Source organism: Buteo buteo, chromosome 25 (genome assembly GCF_964188355.1).
Source record: "Buteo buteo chromosome 25, bButBut1.hap1.1, whole genome shotgun sequence".
NCBI classification, from domain to species: Eukaryota; Metazoa; Chordata; class Aves; order Accipitriformes; family Accipitridae; genus Buteo; species Buteo buteo.
Genome location: NC_134195.1, coordinates 21,439,322 through 21,461,024, shown reverse-complemented (window position 1 = coordinate 21,461,024; position 21,703 = coordinate 21,439,322). Strand labels below are relative to the sequence as shown.

Below are 21,703 nucleotides of genomic sequence, written 5' to 3'. Positions count from 1 at the left end.
GCCCACAAAGGCCAGCTCTCCAAATGTTTTCCCAGTTTAATTTCAGCCCTTGCAGTTGATGAGGAACAGAAAACATTGGTCATGGGGGTACTGGGGGTACTGGCTTGAGTCCTCTCGCTGCTCCTGCCTGGGCACCCTCCGACCAAGGGTCTGCTGGAGGCTTGGAAAGGCTTTTCCTTCATGGTGGTACCATCCAGGTTAGAAAAGGGTGCACCTCTTCGGGCTTAATCACAGAGCTAACTCTGAATTCTGATAAAGCGAGGCCTAACAAAGTAAAGATGAAGTCTGGACTTAACTGAAGCCTAAGGAAATATGATTTCACTTTACATAAGTCTCTCTCTGTCTCTCTCGCATACACACAAACCCAACGTAAGTGATTTCATCTCTCATAGTTGAAGGTCAGCCATTTCAATGCTGTATTTTTTCCACAGCCAGTCACAGTTTCTGCTCTCCTGGCAGATCTGCACAATTGACATCCTAAATAAACCACAAAGGCAAGGCAATGCAATTTGAAGTTATTGGACGCTTTTATTTTAATGTAGCACCCAGCTCTCTATCACATACATTTTCCAAAATTAGATGGGCATAGTATAGAACACCATACATTTTGCAGCTTACCACATGGACAGTCTGCAGCTGTGAAAACAAATTGCTTAAATCTGGCTATCGACTTTATAAGTTAAAATTCAAATATATAATAGCCTCAGGGTATTTTTTTTAGATTAACAATGATAATGCTTGCAATACGATTTCTTTATATCAAAAAATCAGTAACAGAGTAAAACATAATGCATATGTTCATAGCACATTATCATGAAGATAACTGAAAAAAGCTTCAAAATACATATCTCTTCTCAAAGGTAATACATCAGATTTTTTTTTTCCTGAAAAAATACTTTTACTCTTTAGTCAATAAAATATGTGGCTTTGTGACGCTGTGTATTTTCTTGTCAAGGACGGTGTGTGCTGAAGGCCAAAGGGCTGATGGTGCTGGAAAACGGACACCTCTCGTTCCCTGGCTAGCAACTTTTACAGGCTCTCTTTCTCCTGATCTGGAAGCTCAGCTGGGAGGAAAGCAGCTTATACATCGCCAAAAGGCAAATTTCCTATCATGCCCATCCTAAATGCTTCCTGTGAAGGGTTCCAAGTCCCAACCATCCCATCAAAGGGGGTCGTTTTACCATGCAAGTTGTCACCACCCCATGCTAGTTAGCCCCGGCAGTGTGAAGTTGGGACTGTCTGGATGATAGCGGAACAAGTTCCTCTCCCCAACGTGCATACAGAATTCCCAGCACCAAAACTATTGCCGTGCACGTAAAAACAGCTTGGAGATAATCTTTTGAGTTAAAAAGGATATTCACCAACTTGCCAATAACAGGGCTGAATCCACTAAGCACTGACATTTTTGCTATGTCACCAAAACTCTCTGGAAGAGAGAGCTGAGAACTGTCTGGAAAGAGGTGGTAATGTTTCCTCTGCATCCTAGTCTAAAATTAGTAACTAGGAGGAGCACATTGATCATTAAGGATTAACGTTTGTTCATAGGTGTTTGTTTAAAGGAATGCCTCTGAAACGGAAGCTGTCTGCCTTGCTTAATTACCAGGTCATTATTTATATTTAAAGGCTCAAATCAAAATGGCTTGATCTACAAAGGCAACAGTCACTACATTTAGCTGGGCATCTTTCTTTTTTCACCACTAGAATTACCGTGTATTGAAACAAGTATTTCATACAAAGGTATCAGATGATATGAACATTAACAGATCCATAAAGAAATGCATGATCAAAAGGAAGACACCTGAGTGCACACTTACACACACACTGAGGAAGATCCTTATCTGCTCTGCCTAGTCTTGTCCTGCAAACAAAAATATTTAACTGTTCAAATCAGAATAGCTGCAGGAAATTGAAGACTTAGAAAGGGGCACCAGGCTCATGGTTAGCACATCTTCCCAGATGCAAAGAAGCGATGCTGCAGCTCCTGTTGGCAGTTATCCTCTCTTGCTGGGCATGTTCTACTCTGCGTACCTACAGAAATCATGAACTGAGGAGAGTGAGACCTCATGCGTGGGAAGCTGCTCTCAATCCTCAGTCAAGCTGTAAACTGGGACAGGCAGATCCTAGCTGCTGCTCTGGGTCAGGCACGTCAGGGGCTTAGAGCTGATCACTCTCCTGTAGCTGAAGAAAGTGCCCTGAACATTGAGCAAACTGCCTGTGAGGTCTCCCTTTCTGACCAGATGGTCCGTCTTGGGTCTACGAGCATCTCCCACACAGTTTCAGAAAGTAAAGGTTTCTGCAAGAAATAATGATTTTGCTGTGGTCACATTTTTCCAAAGGAAAAATACTTTTTGAGAAAGTCTGTGATACTGGATTTAGATGTGAATTTTGATCAGCCAGGGTCTGTTAATAGTAGCCATGAGCATGGCTGCATGGAGCAACTGCCAGAAGCAGTGTCTACAGCTTCACGATACCTTCTCTCCCTCTCAAAATGCTAACGGCCTCCCGAAAACCAGACACACTTTTTCATTTTGGATGGGCTATCACGAATGCTTAAGTACTGAGAAATACAGAAGAGTAACTTCCTGCATCGTATATATAACACACCAACATTTCTCCTTGGATATTCTGCTTTACTTTCTGTGAAGTAGTGTATCATCATCATAGTCGACATTTCACCAAACGGAATACAAATCAGCTCACACTCTAGGCCTTGAAGTTGAGTGGGGCATTTGACTGCAACCCTAAAAATGCAGGGATGGTTAAACTTTTAATTTATTAAGTCCTGTGGTAGAGTAAAAACTAAGTATTTTGTTGTTGGCTAACCAAGCATCCTAATTTCCAGTGAATGAAAAAACCCCTGTATGTTAGAAGGGAGACATCTGAATAAGACATATAAAGCAGACTTTTCCACTCTTCCTTTGAACAGCATCTATTCCATGAATAACCCAAGTGAAATAAATGGGGGATTATTCTAGAGGAAGCTCCTATCAAACATTATAAAGTCTTCCACTGCCTTAAAAAGGCAATGTGCACACTTCTTTGTAATCATTGAAAAGCTTTCCTTAAAAAATCACCCATAAAATAAAAACCAAACATGCCACATGATCATTTCCTATCAAATAGTAGGTGCATATTAACTAAATGACAATGTAAGAACTAAAAAGCAAACAAAGAGCAAGCACTTAACTTCATTAAAATTTCAGGAATGGCTCAGTGTTATGAACATATGAAATAAGTGAAAATATGAAATAAATGATGGTAACTTCTGAACAGTACCGCTCCTAGCAAGAGTGCAGTAGCCGTTTTGCAGCTTCCCAGAAATTTGCAGGTCTCGCATTTTGTCACTGACCAGGAATGACCATCTGACACCAGCTATGCACCAGTTGCACAAAAGAAGCCCCAAATCCAGAGAAATGGTTGTTGCTTGTTGACATAGCAATGTATAGTTGAATCAAAACCAATGTGTCACAAAACCAGATTTTCAGTAACAATTCCTCAAATGTTTATTTTCACCTTCAGACTTCTGGATCCATGTCCTACATTCATATCCCTTTCAGCAAAAGTAGGCTGCTTCCTCATCACTTCAAGCTTTCCTGTTGATATCTGTCTTATCTCTCGGCAAAACTTTTGGCTACTGTGATGTCCTCCGACACCCCACTGCAGCCATTCCACGATACACCCTGAAGGGAGGCTACCCAGCTGCTTCAAACCTGCTTCTCCTTCCTCTCAGCCCCAGGGCCATCCTATAGCTACAGGGAGAAAGCATCACACCAACAACAGTAAAAAACTGTTGCACCATTTCTGCAAGGCAAATGCATACACTTAAATTAAGTCAGTGAACAACAGGATATGAAACACGTGCAGCGTTATGTTTAAGACAGATAACAGGCAGGTGACATTCCCTTGCAGTGAAGCACACATCGCATCCATGGAGGGAGCAGGGCTGACATTGTTATGTCTGAAGCCACCCAATCTAAGAGTATTGGCCCAAGAAATAAAGCAACATTAGTCAGCCAGCTTCCATTACGAGAACTGAGACCAAAGCCAATGACCACTGCATCCATGGAAAAATCCCCACAGGATTCAGTTGGTCCCGGATCAGACCCAGGTTAAAAATTAATCTTTGCTTCTTCATTTAGAAAACAGATGAGCATTAGCAGCTTCATCCTATCAGTAGCATCTCCAGCGAGGTGCAAAGGAACCTTAATGAAAGCCTGTTGTAGAAGGCAATTATTTCCATCACACATTTTATAACCTCATATATAGCACTTCTGCTACCTTTCTTCTTTTGGAAATACAGTTCTTGTACACATCCTTAAAACAAATCAGCAGCTATTAAGACAACAAAGCAGAGTAATACCAATGTACAGAGAACAGCTTTTACAAAAATGCCCCAAATGCATTTTAGCCTCTTGTTAGGAATACACTGTTGGTTAAAAAAACAAAGAAGGAAAAAAAAGCTATAAACCAGTGATCTCAAACATGCTAAAACTATGCAGAGACACTGGCAGTTGCAAGCAAGTGATCAAACACTGGTGATAGGAAACATTTATAGCTCAAAAAAATTTTTTAATTTCCAAAATAATTAAATTTTAGTATTTTTACTGTTCTGTCATATGATTTGAACTTATAAAATACAAGTTCTCTAACATTAAAATACATCTGTGATTGCATAATAAACAGTACTAAGAAAATAATTATCTGACATGATTGCGGATAAAGACTCTGTATATCTATTGACTTTTATTCCTGTAGTACATTAAAACCCACAGGTACTCTACCATGATTCAATCCTACAGGAATCAGTAACATCCAGAAGACCATCTCAGAGGATGAGTTTTAAATTCACGCAAGAATTCAGGAATGCTGTACCTCTTAATGATCAGGGCAGGAGGTGCTGCCAGAACACATATAAATCAGGAATTCTTTACATAAATAAAATACTCTCAGGTTATTCATTTCAGTGATAAACTGCATTTACACATTAGGCTGGGAAGAGGGAGGAAAGAAGGCGAAGCATCCCCCCGCTCAGAAATATCCGGCAGTCAGATCTTAGTTTTCTATACCTTCTTCACTTGCAAAGGCAAACGTGCGCAGCGGGGTGAACGAGACCCGACAAGCCGGTCCTCCCCACCGCCACCACCTCGGCAGAAACCCTGCTCCGCCGCGCCACGCTCCTCTCCTTGCAAGGCTGTCAGGATGCGCGCTGTGCTCTTGCCGCTGCACGGCGGCGCGGGAAGTCACAAGACGGTGACAGGACGTAGCTGCTCCAGCTGCGTTTCCAAGGCAATTCGTTCCTTGTGAACCTCCTGCAGGTGGGAGAGATGCGCTGTAACTTTTGGGATGCTCGCACGCGCCACGCCGCTCCGGTGAAGAGCAGCCAGGCAAACCACCGCCATTGACTGGAGGGTCAGGGCTCTGCTGTTTAAGCAACCCTCCTCGCCGTCTCCCAGCGCCGTAGCAATGCCACACGACCACCCCGCACAGCCGACTACTGCCTCCTCCTTACAGCGGGGCAATACGGAGGCACAATCACTTGCTCGGGCGACCACGGAGAAGAGCAGTCATCTGCTGGCCAGCGGAATAGCTTGGGACGCAGTGAAGCTGGCTACAATTCGCCATTTTTACCAAAGAAAATCAGGTCATTTTGAAATCACATTTCCCTCAAAACTGCTTTTTGAGAATTTTTGGTTCACACAACCGACCTCTTTCCTTTTTGAAACAAACGGAACTTAGCCTAAAATGACGCAGGCTTTGCAATCTACTTCTTTGGCAGCTGTGGCAGGAAGATCATCAGTCTTGATCAGAAACTAATGGTGAAGGCTTTGGGGATTGCAATTTTGGGGAAGCCTCTCCTGGTCTCGAGGCTGCCCCCGCGTTGAGGGGCACCCGGCTCTCGCTGACCTCCCATCAAAGGGCTCCCAGGCCAGTGTGGGAGCCGGGCTGACCTCTGACTGCTCCGGGCTTTAGTAGCCCATTTGGGCAGGCTCAGAGCCCCAGCACCGGAGCGCACACTCCCCGTGCCTCAGCGTAAGCTGTGCCTGAGGGGCACCCATCGCGTCTGCTGGTCTCCGTAACAGCAGCAAAGCCCTGCTCCATCAGAAAGCTTCCAGGCAGCAATACGACTTGAAGGACAAGTTCGGTTTGCTGCTCTTTTGCGAACTTAGGCAAATCTCTCTGTCTTTCCGTGCTTCTTTCACCCTGCTGTAAAATACAGGTAACAGCACTGGCCTGCTTTGTGAAGGTCGGGGAGTTTAAGCATGTTGAAGATAGCGCATGGTAGCAAATAAGATCTGAGCCAAGGAATGACAGCAATGTGCTGTCATTAAAAGCTTTCCTCTCCATGCTTATTTCGATTGCTGTCCTATATTTTGCTACAATTTCAGCACAGATCATCCACTCTGTATCTCTCTTGGGAGATCCTTGAAAAGCAGTTAAGAAATTATGTCAAGCAAAGTTGAACATGACATCAAACTTTCATGTTGACTGAAGAAAAAGTGCAAATGGGGGTTCACCTCCCTTTCCAGACAAGTGTGTTCATAACAAGCACAGAAGAAAAAGCTGTAGCAGATGAAAAACTGAAGTCTGTACTACCTTTGGACTAAGACAACAGAAAAATGAGAACTGAGAAGAAACCAGCCTCTTGAGAGCAAGTCGGCAGACACTAAAATAGATGTTCACGTAAAGCAAGCTTTAGGCACCCATGTATACCAAATGCCTGACTCCAGGAGACAGTTATGTAGCACAACTGATCAGAAGACAAGCAAGCTACACTTGAGCTGCTCTTCTGCACTAGGTGACACCACATTCTCAAACTTTTCAGAAAGACAAAAGTTCACCCTTTAGACTTACTCTAACTGCCAGTGGAGCTGTAGGCCTATAGGTCCTAAGTTTTCCCAGAAAGCCTCATCCTACCCACACAGACAGTATAGTTATTCCCTTCCAGAAAGCAGGAAGTAATGCAGTAGGTCTTATCTGGGAGGATGAACAAGATTCTCTGCTGGCGGTGAACAAAACTGATCGCAGGGAGCTTTGTCACCAATTTTCAATGCGTTCCTTACCTTCAGCTGCTGCTGGAGCTCACTGTTCAACCTGGCGAGCACAGCATTGGCTTCTTTGTTTTTTCGTATAGCAGTCTGAATAGCCCGTTTCTGCTTGGAAGACTGTCTGCCAGACAGATAAATACAAAACATTTCAATTAAGAGCCTCAACAGGGGCTGATGCCAGAAGACCAGCCATCCATTTTGCGCATCTGTACTCTATACGCACTGGACTACACTTCAAAAACAAGGTACAAACTACAGATTTAAGAGAAGAAAAAGGTAACGCTGAAATGAGATGGCTGAACCAGGTGGACTACTTGAAAGTAAAATGGTCACACTTGTTAACCTGAATGACAGAAACATTTTAGGCTGTCTCAATTATTTCAAAACCACTGCATTCTGATTCATCTTGAGAATAATCCCTTCATAGTTGTGCTTATTGCAGCATCTATATATAAGCTGTTTTCAGACACTTGCAGAGTTTAAAGACTCAGGAGTGGTTAACAGAAAATACAAAAATAATTCTATGTGGAAAGAAAGGACAACTGCATGAAAATACTGTCTCAGATTTTTTGGGGCACTGCTGATTCTGATGTTTCTTGACTTCAAAAATTCATCTTTCATTCAAAGCAGTCATTTCCACCAAAACCATCTGATGTCACAAACAGGAACAGGTAGATGGCTTATGGAATTCTCTCTTTTGCCGCTTAAATAAAAGATTTCTTTCCCATTATTATTATCACTCTATAGCCCATGGTAACTGATCTGGAGGAAATTACAGGTAGGCAGACCGGTAGAAAAAGAGAGAGCTCTGTACATAAGGACCAACCTATTCTAAGAAACAGGTAACAACAGGAAAAAGGAAAGAAAATATAGAAAATACTGGCTGAATAACCAAGCCCTTTTCCAAATAGATTATTTTAAAGTTTTACATGAGGCATCAAGGGCTCTTTAATGACAAATTTGATCTAAAGCAGATGCCCTATTTAAATAAGGCCCATACTGGTACACAGTCCCCATTAGCTCTTTTCTCTTAACAGAGCTGATGGCACTGATCTTTGCAACAGAATCTGTTTCGCAGCACAGACAGGTCTTTATGCTGTTATCTTCCAGTGAACTGTCAGTTTCCTGCTTTGCTCTTTTGCTTCAAACTACTCTCCATAGGCTATAAAGTAATAATGATAGGAAAAAATAAAAAACAGGGCGATATACCTCTGTGGTCATTTAAACATTTTAGGAGAGAGATAGACAAGACAGGATGAACTTGAGATGCTAACAAATGCTGCTATCTTTCTTCGAACCGCTATGGAATATGCACTCCCAAAGCACAAAATAGCACTTTAAGGGCATCCTGGGAGTCTTATTACTTATCGTAATCTCCAATTATGCAGCACAGATTCAGCCTACTGATAAACAGTTTGCCAAGAACCACTCAACTGATTTGGGCAGCTTGGTTTTGTTTCAGACTGAATCAGATGTCTTTGCAAGGCTTTGGCTGAAGGTAAGCTATAATGTTTGCACACTGTTTCAGGTGAGGGAGATCTATAGATCCAATAGGGCCTCAAGTGCCTTTGCTTACCATTTGTACAGCCCCTTCTCCACTGCTATTAAATAAATATATAGTGAAATCCCTACAAGTCTTTGTCGCCAACAGCTTCAACAGCCATATTTATGAAAGCAAACAAAACACGCTGGGTTTGGCAATTATCAGATTATCACAAGTGGTCTATGGCTCAGCTCATACCAGTGGCGAGCTCATTTCCAACCTGCCTTGCGATGTAGAAGTATCACAAAGATATGACCAAGGTCAAGCATTTCATGACTCAATTTCCTGGGCATTTATCTGGTCATATCTGTCCACATGAATGAGCAAAATTCCAGAAGCTATGGGAAAGGCAAAACCACACACCCACAGAGCTAAAAGGAGGTGTGTTAGAGATGCTGGCTGAACAGCTTGGCTTGCTCTTCAGACATGTCTACCAGGTAGAGAGATCAGACAGCTTTGAAGAGGCTATCAATCAAATATTACCAACTTAAACAGTCACTACAGACTTAGTCTGCATTTGAGAAGACAGATGTAGATCTCAGAGACCTGTATCTTGTGAAGCATTCTCAAACCCAGAACTATTAAGTACAACATTATGCAAAGAGCAAATCCTGCCACATCAGATCTCATGGTGCAGTTTGGCATGCTTGGTACAGGTTTTTACTTTTGGACGGGGAGGTGAGGCTTGACTGTTGGCAGGGAAGAAGTCACATTTATAGTGGGAGAAAGCTCGGGGGTCTCCAAGCCCTGCGCCTCCGTCCGGAGCTTCCTGCGGGTGGGTTTGGAGGGCGGCTGAGCGAGAACAACCTCCTGCAAGGGAGAAGAACAGCAACATTAGGTCAGGCCACATGCATCCCGTCATTAGGCTGGGGAATACTTGTGACATAGAAATTGCTGACAGCTGGCCTAAGATTTCATAAAGTGGTACAGAGCTTAATTTAAATTTGGTAATAGCCTCTCAGGTTTCTGACTTTGAAAAAAGGAACAATAACTCCTGCAACTCCTTAATGAGTGAAATGATTATACTGGTGTTTTGTCTTCATCTGGATGACAGGCTCTTCAGAACTGGATTGTATAGCTCTGTGTACATTTGGGGGGGGGGGGCAGCAGGGCGTGGAGAGAGGGTTATAAATAGATATACTAGCCCCCAGTTGACCCAAAAGCATTAAAACCAAAACAAGACTTATTTTCAATTATGCTCAGTTGCTAAGAATCAATAATCAAGCACTTGCATCCCAACTTACTACCTCACTCATCTGGCATGGAGTCTCTTCCTTCTCTCCCTCCTCTCTTAAATGAAGCAACACTGAAAACAGCTTAGAAAGACAAATGTATAAAATAATCCATGCAAAATTAACATGTTGAAAGTGTAGGGGGCCAGTTATTTCTCTTGATAAGTTACATCACAGAAATAGTCTGGTTTGCAAGTAAAACAAAGTCTTGGATTTTTATGACTTTAGTGGTAAGAAGTGTTTTCATTATTTTGAATTAAGACATCCTTTCTTTTGAAATAAGAAGTAGTTTTAATGCCTTATAGTTGTTTTAAATCTGAAATATAAATATATCCTTTTCAGTGTATTTTATTATTAGATCTCTTTTACAAGGTATATAACTATTACCGTCCCATTTCATGAATGAGAAAGCTAAGACTCAAAAAGATCAAGTGACTTGACAAAGGTTATACATTTGGTGTCACAGTCAAGACCAGAGACCAAATTTTATTATCACTTGCCCGGTGCACATTTTACTGGGCCAGACTATCTTCCTTGCTATGTTTTGGCTAAATGGTAATAAAATAAGGAAAAAATTAAATGAGGAAGCATTTCATGACCCAGCAATCATAAGAAAAAAACCCAACACTGCAGTAAGCAGCCTGACTCAGCAGAAGAGACTACAAGAGATACAGAATGAAACCCAACATAAACCCATCAATAATTAGTAGTAGAGAGATTACAATTATTAGAGGAATTAGCATTATAAGGAAACAGGGGGTTTCAACATTAAAAAACAGTTCTGCCATTACTAAAATTAAAAATTCTAAAAATATTATAAGATCTTTTGATCACAACGTCAGCACTGCACAGATCCTGGGTAAAACTGTGCTCTGAAATCCTATGCATATGTGCAGCTCCCTGCAAACACATGACGTATGGCAAGAGAGGAACTTGCATATGCCTTCTACAACTATAAACTGGTGGGTTGCCAAATGCGCAATCCCAGCCTACCTAAAACTGCCAAAACCCTACCAAATCCATAGGATAAAGCCCTTTTCCATTTCAAACGCAATACTGGAAGAAATGATCCAATACCTAAAAGCAGAGCCCTCCACAGGGGCTCTTTGGCTGGCTGCTGTTGCACCAGGCTTTGGAAGGTGGGTCAGCACCGCGCCGACAACTACCTCCCACACCCCACAGTCTGGGTCTTCTCTGTATTTTAGGGATCCAGGTGGGACGAGGGCAAGCGTGAGATAGGTGGACCACAAGGATTTAATTTCTCCTGCAGGGCTGCAAAGCAGAGCAAGAAGCGGGGCCAGGCTAGAAGTAGCATGTAGCGAGCACAAGCGGAGCAAGGACCTGCCCGGCAAGCCCTATCACATGTAGGAAATTACACCAGACATCTGTCTGTGCCCCTCATTAGGGTAAGAAGGATGATGATGCTCCCTGGGCAAGGTACATACTACATACAGCACCTGCCAACAGTTCTTGTTTGGGCTGAGCAAACGTCTTACAGGTGCTCCCTGGCTGCAGGAGGGGCCAGAGGGGGGAGGATCTGCATTTGCCCCCTGTCAAAACATGTTCTGGCTGGGGCTGGTGGAAGGAGGCGGTGGGAGCGTGACCAGGAGTGGGGAAATGCTCACAGCCACTGCTAAGGCCACTCCATCCCTAAGCAAGGCCCTTTGAAGACTGCCATTGCAATTTCAGTGCTTACTTTATCCAAATGATATGTTTGTACAAAAACATGTTAGAAGCTGCACATCTTGAGCAAATCTCTCCCAGTCTATGTACATTTACTGGCAGATCCTGACCTCTAGCAAACAGGTGTGTTTACATCAAAACCGAATCCTCAATAACTGGAAGAAGTACGTCACAATTTGGAAGTATTACAGCGAGAAGGGGTCAAGTAAAATCAAACTCTTTTTTGTCTTCCCTAAGGCTCCACAAGCTCCTATTGATTTGAAACAAATGGCAAGCTGCCTCTCTTAAAGCACGTGCATCAATGTGTATGTACTAAGAGCTTTCTTAATGATTTATCTGAGCTGATCCTGGTTCTCTCCAGCGTCTTGACCTCCAGAGAAGGTAAACACGTAAAAACGTAACTCCAACCCTCCATTTAATTGCTTTAAAACTTAAAACAACCACATTTGTTGATGAAGGCAAATCACTCTGCAATGACACAATGTGCGCAGGTCTCACCTTCTTTGCTGCACTGTTTTCTTCTGCCTGCGACGGGGGTCTATTCGTCTGAGGATGTAATTCAACCTCAGATGGTTGCTCTGTCTGCAACAACAAATCAGTCATTGCTACACCAGAAAACAACTAGCGCTCACATATAATGAAGCCAATGAAAGGAAACGTTATACAGAAAAGAAAAGTTACTTTAACAATTCAACAGTAAGGGAAATGGAGATCTAGGGTGACAGCTGAATGGATGACATACGACTTTTGCAGATTTTTAATGGAAATAGTTTTCTTGCATTTTATTGTGCTAGTAAAACAAGAGAAAAGTTTTTCTGTGAAGCATTAGGAACCATGTCTCAATGTAAATAACCTAGTACCCAGAATTTCTTCAGAGAAAGACTAAGGGGGGCGGATAAAAGCTAGAAGGATCTTGGATGCACCCTGTCACCTTATCTCCTGAAACCGATGAAAATTCATTGGCGTAAATCTCTGTCTTTGAAGTTTGCAAGGCTGGAGTGAGAAAGTCTGAATTATACCAAAAATTCCAGTAAAGTTACTGAAAACACAAGTCATAAAAGAAGCCAAATAAATCTTTCCTCCTCCCTTCTCACATTTCAAACAGAAACCAAGCTGAACACTCGCCACACAGGTCTACACTTCAGCAAAGCAGAACACCCTCCCCCCAGCATATCTGACTGAGCAGCAAATTAAAACAGAGAGTCAATCCCTTGCTTTGCCTCTCCTGAAATCTTCCCACATCTTTCAGTTTGCTTCACCAGGACAGGGCACAGCACACTGACCAGGGGAGGGCAGCAGAATTTGGAAGGAGGCAGGAGCAGGAGGCTGAGGGCACGTCGGGCGGGCAGACAGCATCTCCTCCTTCCCAACTTCTGCCAAGTTGGAGCCATGCTGACAACGGCCCCCAGGCAGGAGACCCGACCTGCCATCCTGCTCCCTCCTCAAAAAAGGCTCATTTCTATGCATGTGAAAGCTTGCATTTAAAACCAGGTTCAAGGCAAACCTCAGTCTTTCAAGGGGCCAGGATTTTAGCCATAACAACAACAATAACCTGTTGCACACTGATGAACTTAATTCGCTGTTGCCAAGAGGTTTCTGCGTAGGCCCATCAAGCTCTGTAGCAGTCACAAGCTTCCCAGTGCTTAACCATAAGTTAAAGAAAAATGACAGAAAGCATAGAATTTCATATATTTTAAAAGGAGGGACTTTTTCATACCACCTCCATAACAGACACAGTAAGAGCCGTACAGAAAGAGGCAGGGGGAACGTGGCTCTGTCAGGTTACTGCTGTTCTCCAACTGTACGGTGTCAAACATATGCACAAAGGAGGGAGATTTGGGATCTTTTCTTAAAATGCATGTGAAATTCCTTGGGGGAGGAAGAAAAGGTGGTTTGGCTGACAAGATTTCTTTGCCCCCCTCTTCTAAGTGTGCTACATCTGTAGTGTTATCTGATGATTAAAAAAAAAACCCAACAACTCACCCTGTAATTTTCCAGTATTTGAATATTAATATCTTAAATATTAGGATTTTAATAACTAATGGATACTAACATTTGAATTCTGGAAAGCTTTTCATGGGCTGAAGTGCTTCTTCTGTAACTATAGATTCCTGGTGCAAATAGGAGAGTGAAATGGAAAAAGCAATCTTTTTTTCTGTCTACAAAAAATCAAAGACCTCTAGAAGTCCATTGAACACAACAGAGCATTTCTTTATCAGCAAGCTCAATAACCCATAACCTCCCTGATTTCCACAACCACTTTTTATATATTTGAAAGAAATGAAGGCTCTAAGCACTGGTAACAGTAGCCTGGCAAAGTCCATGAGGCTTTCATGAATGATTTGGGGATAGCAAAGCTCAAAGACCCAACAGAGCCACAGTATGAATTTGGCCCCAAACCACATCACTTTGACAAATCATTCATTTAGGGACAGCAAGAGTAAACACAGTCTTTCAGAGAGCCATGTAATTCGCATACTATATACTCCTCACGGTATAGCTTTGCTGCACAACACAGAGCAATGACAAAGGTATACGAGAGCCAACCCCTAATGACCTTTCTTGGACAGGGAGCACTAGGTATCTCCCTAACCTGGCCAGGCGGGCAGTCTCTGGTGCTCACACTCTTGTTGGAGTCTATACTAAACCTTGCATCAAAAGCAAGAATATATTAGCTTATTCCACAGAATGAAAAAGAAAGGAGACCAACCCTGTGTTATTTATGTAGAGATAAAATGCGGCTTTTTAAGAACTGGGGTGTTCAAACAGTATAGAAGTCACTAAATAGACTGATACTCTACAATGTCAATTGCAAATAAACAGGAAAATTGAAATCACAGTAAGATAAAGGACCTGGAGGGGGGGAAAAATACCCACCCCAACCTTTTGCAGACTTCCCCCCCCCCCCCTTTTTTTTTTTTTTAATAGTCTCATTGCAGGAGAATACTGTTTTAAACTGAAGGGAACTGAAAAGGGGGAAAAAGGGTAAACTTTGTGTTCTGGTGGAAGCAAATATAAATTGGAGTGCTGAACCCAAAAAAGGTAAGATTTCAAAATTTCTAACAGTTTGACATCACAGTTCCTACTGATGCAAGACACATTTTTGCTAGCTGAGTGCTGTGACGTGGCTGTCAGCCTAACAGCTGTGGTACCTGCTGCCTGAGGCTGGGCCGCTGCGCTGGCCGCTCCTCCCTGCTGCCAGGAGGCGAGGATGGCAAAGCTCAGCAGCCAGCGGGGCAGGCAGGGGGTAAAAATAAATAAATAGGTACACTAAAAAAAAAAAAAAAAAAAAAAGGAAAAAGAAAAAAGAACTAGTTCTGGGATGCAGCTCATGCATAATGAATAAAACCAAGTGACTGCCATGTCCATAAAGTGCCACCTAGTGGCATGTGGGACAGGCCATTTCAGAATGCTTTGCTTAAAGGAGAGTCCCAAAAAAATAGCTGTCTGCATGATTCAGAGCCTGCAGACTGAGCCTGCCCCACAGGGTGGGCAGGCAGACAGCGGGGCCGGACAAGGTAAACTTCAGCTCTTTGGAGAGTCTCCTTTCCCTCTCAAGCAGAAGCCAGGTCTACACATTAATGATCTGCCGTACAAGCTGCAAGTTCTCCCCTACAAAAGATCTCCATTCCTCAGAGCGATGTGCCTCTGACACAAGTGCCCCAGCATAAAATAAATCAGTATGCTGTTGCAGGGGATTTTGTTCAGGGACGGACAGCATTTAACACAGGCAAAAATTTTTTGTTAACTGCAACGCACATCAATGCAAAGATCCAGCTAACCCAACGAAGTGCTCCAGGCAGGGCCTGAGAGGCTTTACAAATACATTTGCCAGCTGATGTCCCTCCACATGGGCCCCACACAGATTTTAAAGGAAAAATAACTCCTGCTTTTTCTTTTACCAGAGGGATTCTTCACAGATTTCCTTCCCTTCACTGATTTGGACGTGGGCTGAAAGCCAGTCCCTGCAGCCTTCCGATCATGGGCACAGTGAGACTGGCTCCAGGATACTCCAGTCCAAGCTCCTATAGCGGAGTGTAAGGAAAAGGTGATCCATCAGGAGCAGGTGACGTGGCTTCCCTTTAGTTCTTCATTGTTTTTATACCATGCTTAGTGCAGCCTTTGGGCAACTCATTTCTTATTCGGAAACACAGCAATAAACTGCCTCCCTCCATCACAGCAATAAATGTCTTAAAATTTTCCCAGATCTTGGAAACTTCTTACCATTATATTAGGGTTTAAAATTCTTCACCACTGGTTTATAAACCTGAAAGATTATACATTAGGCACTATGGTCTTCCAAAGGAAAATTCTGTTATAGTAGTGTAAAAGTGTTTCAATGGAAGTCTCACACCCACAGAATAGAGTAAGCTGCTGACACAGGCAGTGCTGCTGTGCAGGCTGGTATGGCTGGGTCCACATCCAGGGTTACAGTAAATGGGCAAAGAATACCCTGCTCATGTGCGCTACCAGCACTGCAAAAGAGTTTGCAAACCAGGCCTAAGAGTATGTTGATTTGGGGAAGAAGAGTAAGTGACCACAGAAAAGAGCAAGACAGGGTCCTATTCCAAATCTCCTGAAGAGCTTCTCTTTGCAAAGACCAAACTCCAGTTATTAACACACAGCATCTCCTTTTTGCCCAGCACAGTCACGTATTTTCTAGGAATAGCCATACCCTCCTCATTCTTCCTGGAAGATAGAACTGGCTAACAGTTTCTGTACAACGGCCGCAGCCAGAGACCAACCTGTGGCCTAAGGCCGATATTGAGCATTAGGAAAGATAATTCCTCATCATTAAGGAGAGCATTAGGAATCACAAATGCTCATTATTTCACTGCATGATCCTTGACCAGCCATTCATAATCTCCTCACTGCTCCATGTGACAATACTTAGCAGTACCTTTCTAAAAGAATATGTAACGCTCACTTAAGCACTAAGTGCTTCGAAAGCCTCAGGTGAAAGATTTTCATAACTGTAAGAGAACGCATTACCTTAACAACTGGTTCTTTGCTTACATTTCCAGTTCTTTTGCTTTGCAATGCTGTATTATACGTAGATTTCACACCCACTTTTCAAGACAATCCATAACTGATCTTCCAGAACAGAAGGTCTACGCAGAGCTTTCATATTTCTGTTACCTGAGAGCCTTTTTGCAAGAGGTGAAGTATATATTCAATCTTTCCCACAATTCAATCTCGCCCACACTTACGCTCCAGGCTAACTTTATACATGGAAATAGTCCCATTGCATTCAATGGCACTACTCACAGAAATAAAATTATCTTTATGCATTCACTGGAATAGCCCATAATCATTACCTATACAGTGCCACTGCTTAGCTTAGCAAAAAAGTATTGAAAACAGCTTATCTGAAAGAAAAAGTAGGGTACCAAATATGCTTAACGCTCAGTATGTGCCCATTGCAATCTTCTATCATCTCTACATTAAGTTCATTTTAAGAGGTATTTTGCTCCTTTCTAATCATTATATTTTTGCGCTTAATGCCAATTTCTAAGAAGTCAAGATGTCTCAATTCCAGTTTCTGTGAGTCTTGTGAATCCCACACTGAATCATCAATTCTTTTTATTGCTTGTTACCGAAACTGAAAATGGTAAAACAGAAAGAAAACCCATAGGGATGCAAATGCAACAAGCTGCCAGGGTCTTACTGTGCTGCCTGCTTTCTCAGCGCTGTGCAGCCCTGAAGTTTTGATAAGCTTTTTCTTTCCCCAAGCTATCTGCGGGCTGGTGATAAGGCTGAGGAAAAAGGCAGTAAATACAAACAAATTGCTGTAATGTTCAGCCCATTCGCAAGGAAAGAATAGGACACAGATGGAGGCATTAACAATCTGTTTTAGTACTCCACTTCCACAAAACCAGATTAACGTAAGCTAGAAAGGCGTATGTACATTCCACTAGAGATATAGGCATTGGATTCTTAGCTTTTTGTTGTTGTTTTTACAAGAAATGTGAAGCCAAATTAAAAAATTATTACAACACATTTTAATTAAGATACTCGCCCTTCTTCCACTCTCCCAGAAACCTCTTTAGAAAGGATTTTACGGCATCCATCAACTACCCCCCAAATTCAATTTTAACTGTGCTACTTTTCACCACTTCTTAAACCGTAATTTACTTTGTCTGGCTGTTTTAGATTTAATATATAATTTTCCTGAGAGGAAGATAATCCACTTGTATTATATTAAAGCGGCAGATGGCAAAATCTTACATGTTATAGAAGACTTTCAGTTTTATTACAGTTACAGGTTTCTTCAGTACCTATTGCTCTGATTATACAACATACGTTATTCTGCAGCCAAAACTATGGAGATGATAAAAAAAACCCCTAACTTCTTCTTGCACAGTGGTTGTAAATGCAAGCTTTAAAAGTATTCCTTTGGTTTAATACAAAATGGTTGTCTGGGAGAATACCATCATGTATACAAATACCAAGCTGCCAAAAGCAAAAGCTTCACTTTTTTTTTTTTGTAATTTTTATTTCTATAACAAAAATGTTCCTTCCTGTAAAAAACTCCAGGTGTCCTGCCAGCACGTGACATTCCTCACGGCATTTTACAGAGTAAGGCAGCGCCTCAGTTGGCTGAATATTTTCTCCAACCAACCTCGTAACAGAGATAAGCAGACCCTACGTCACCCTCTGTATCTTGGCTTTACCCAAAGACGCCAGCAGTGGGGGGTCCCCCAGACCAGGTCCTGGCAGGGACCCTGCACGTGGCCATCCCGCTCAGGAGGCCGAGAGGTCTCAGCGGGACAGACAGGAGCCCTTCCCACCACCGATCAGCGTGGGCACACGCCATCGACAGTTACAGACCCAGCCCGAGCGTACCCCGTGCTCGTGGCTCTCCACGGATTCAGCAGAACTTGGAGGCACACTAGTAGAGACAACTTCTTGAACTGGGTCCCAGCTTTCACTTGCAGTTCCGGATGATGAATGGCCAGAAAGCTTCAAGGAATTACGAAGTATCAAGTAACATCTGGAGAGCAGAACATCTGATACGTGAAAAAGAATAATACCTTCGCTTTCCAACACCACCAGGTGCCTGTGACTGGGCAGGGCAACCCAGCCATCATCCCTCGCAGCACTTGGTTTCCATGATTTTGCCAAATCTGTAACATCTAATGGTAACGATGGCCACTAAACTGAAAGCCTAATTCTGAACTCACATAACACGGTGAGATTTTAATCTTCAGAGCTGCACTGTGCTCGGGATACTTCAATTTGATAATGTTAACAGCTACCTACCTACTCACTTCACCTGGACACTTCGCCTTCGCTTGTAATTTTATCAGTGCCAAAACTGCCAGCATGGAACCAGTGGGAAAACCAGGTCCCAAGGTCTCCAGAAATAAAAGTCCAGCACAAACCAGTGTGAATTTACAAAACCAACAGGCTTAAAATTTAGACTCTGGGAAAAGAGGCTAGGAACATCAGTTTTTTCAGCCAAGATATACAGGGTTTTCTTCCAGTCCCACTGTTTTCAAATCCCCTTATACAGCACTGGCAGGATTGAAGATATGCCTTCATTACTGGACAGGAAGGTACTGAAATAGAGTAATTTAAATAAAGGAACATTGATCTAATTGGGCAACGTTGCAGACAGTGAGCTGATGTTGGATAAAATCCCAAAGCTATATTTGCTCTTCAGTGTTCATCCATAATTCCTATTAATATAAATATGTTACTAAATCTCCCACAGTAAGCAGCTGTGGTAAATGACTTCTGTAGGCTTAAAAGCCAACAGTAATAAAGTATTATTTTGTTTTCTATGAAAAAAAATAACAACAGAGGCTTATATGAGATGTGCACACATATGTTTGGTTCCAGTGGAGTGTTATTCATGGGCACCCAAAGTTATTTCCTATCTGAAATCTGTGCCACTGCAAATCAGCTACATAGCTATTGCCTTCCTGTTGTGATTCTTAAAGGCTCCAAGTTACATAAATTTTCTATGTACAGCCCTGGATCTGCACAAAAATTTTGGGGCCACCTTTATGCCACTTCTCCTTGATGACTTAAGTTTACCGTTAAGTTAGGAACACAAGATCAGGAAAAATTACCCAAGCCACTGAATCCAGTCCTCTACAAGCCCAGTTAAAAACACAGCAGGTATTTCAACAAGCTACAGCTTATCTGTTCTATATGCCATCACTCGGGGTGGGGCTGATGATGATGGGGACGACACTAAAAACCCTAAAAACTTAAAAACAAACAAACAAACAAGTTTAAAAAAAAAGTGGAAAAGCCATAACTACAGCATGTCATGGGAAGTGAGCATGAGAGGTAAGGAATTGGCAGTGTCTTTAGTCTGTATAAGAGCTTGCAGCATGTTAAATATTTATGGTCGAAAGAAATAGGGAAACTGATACAGAAAAAATTATCCTTAAATCCAAGCAGCTACTGCAGACTTGCTAAGTGTGAGATGTGCTACTAGGGATTACAGAAGGTGTCAGTGAAGTTACACACAGATATATACGCAGTAGTAAAAGGAAAACACTTCAAAATAACCTATTATCCAAAACAAAACTCTAGTCTTTGTATAAGCCTGTTTCCATACATAATCTTTCCAAGTGCCCTTTATAGAATTTAGGCAAAACTTGAATTACTTTCTTTTTTTAATACGAAAGCAACATGAATTGAGGGTTCTAATAAAGCATTTCATACTGCATTCCACAATGTCTTACTGGAAACATCAATTCAAAATGGCTTGCAGTGCAGAGATACAGGCTGGAATTTGGGTTAAAAGATCATAAATTTGAGATAATGGTGTATCCACATTATGTAAACTTGCCTTTTGTCCATCTTTACTTATTAAATTCATTTACAGTCACCATAGGGACCTCAGATGGAAGCACCACTGCATCAAAGAAATGTCTGGTGAAAGCTCTGAGGAAAACTTGGGTACAGTTCACGGACTGATATGACGTCAACACAATGCTGACTTTGGCGATGGAGGAAAAATCCTGAGGAAATGAAGCCACCATAGCCTTTTAGAGGCCATCAAGAAGAAAGAAATGCAGAGTTAATCCACCAACTCTAAAACCCATTGTAGAGGAAAGAAGATGCAGCTGCACCTGTAAAGATGTCTACCCACCAGAGGTGTGGAATGGCATGGGCTGGCAATCCAGAGCAGAGAAGCCAGCCCCGCTGCTATTTCCCCACGAACCAGCCAAGTCCTCGCAGGATCCCAAGACTCGAACCTCCCACAGTAAGCCTGTGCATCCACTGAGCTCTGGAGTCAACGCCACAGTAGTATGAGCTCTAAGTTGGACCTTGCGCTATGCTTACCCACCCAGTGATACAGTCCTGCTCCCTCATTATTCAGCTGACTGCACTATGGAGGCAGAGTTGGACACGGACATAATTTAATAAGTTTGTGGTATGACTAGAGACGTTTGGCACACTCTGAATAACCAGTGTTCCAGTAACTTACTGAGCTTGATTACCTTGGAGGTTCTGACAGGAAAAATAATGTTTTCCTAAAGGTTGAAGCAAATTCTACTAAAAACATCAGCAACCCAGGACCAAAGTCAAGATGCCATTTCTATATTGCTATTGATTAAGCTCACAGAAGGACTTCAGCTCCACTGAAATGTAATACCTACCCCTTGGTACCTCTCTTTTATGCACTTTGGCCTTTACATCCCATGAGCCCTTTATCTCACTCTAAAGAGCCAACTGGTTCAGGCTGCTTCTCAGCCATCCATAGAAAACTGTAGTCCTCAGAAGAAATGATTTCCCTCTCCTCCTCCATCAACTGATTTCCAAAGTTGAGCCAGAATAATCACACCACGAGCATACTTATATGGTGCACAGCCACCTGGAATATGTGGGGTTTGCTTCATTTCCCAGCTACATTTGTCATTCACAGCCCTTAACTGCAGGCATATAGCAAAATGTTTAGGCAATAAAAAAGGGTTTTCAATAACATTGTTGAAAAATAAGTTAAAACAGAAATTTAAGGAGAGTTTGGTAAATCTTGAAGCAGGAAAAAGCTGAATGTGTCATTTCAGCATCATGGCTTTTCTTCAGTTCTTGATCTTGCCTCAGATTTGAAAGCAGATCCCTCCCTCCAACTTCTTCATGCTCTTTAAATCAAGGGCCCCACTGGACTAATGTAATCCATATGCTTACTATTGCTTACATGCTATTCGTAAGGGTCAGCTCAGCTGAATTATGAC

At 42.4% G+C, this 21,703-nt stretch overlaps 1 protein-coding gene across 4 annotated transcripts in view; it reads right to left on the bottom strand.

The window, feature by feature from the left end:
* Positions 1–503: 503 nt before the first annotated feature.
* REPS2 (RALBP1 associated Eps domain containing 2) overlaps positions 504–21,703 on the bottom strand; it is a 102,062-nt gene continuing 80,862 nt past the window's right edge. For 3 of the 4 annotated variants that reach the window (XM_075057223.1, XM_075057224.1, XM_075057226.1), the window contains exons 15-18: positions 12,003–12,086; positions 9,254–9,399; positions 7,062–7,167; positions 504–5,309 (exon numbers count right to left, since the gene is read on the bottom strand). In XM_075057223.1, coding sequence (XP_074913324.1) covers positions 5,241–5,309; positions 7,062–7,167; positions 9,254–9,399; positions 12,003–12,086 — 405 coding nt within the window. In that variant the 3' untranslated portion in view covers positions 504–5,240. The remainder of the gene's footprint in view (positions 5,310–7,061; positions 7,168–9,253; positions 9,400–12,002; positions 12,087–21,703) is intronic. The other variant, XM_075057225.1, reaches the window with a different exon arrangement.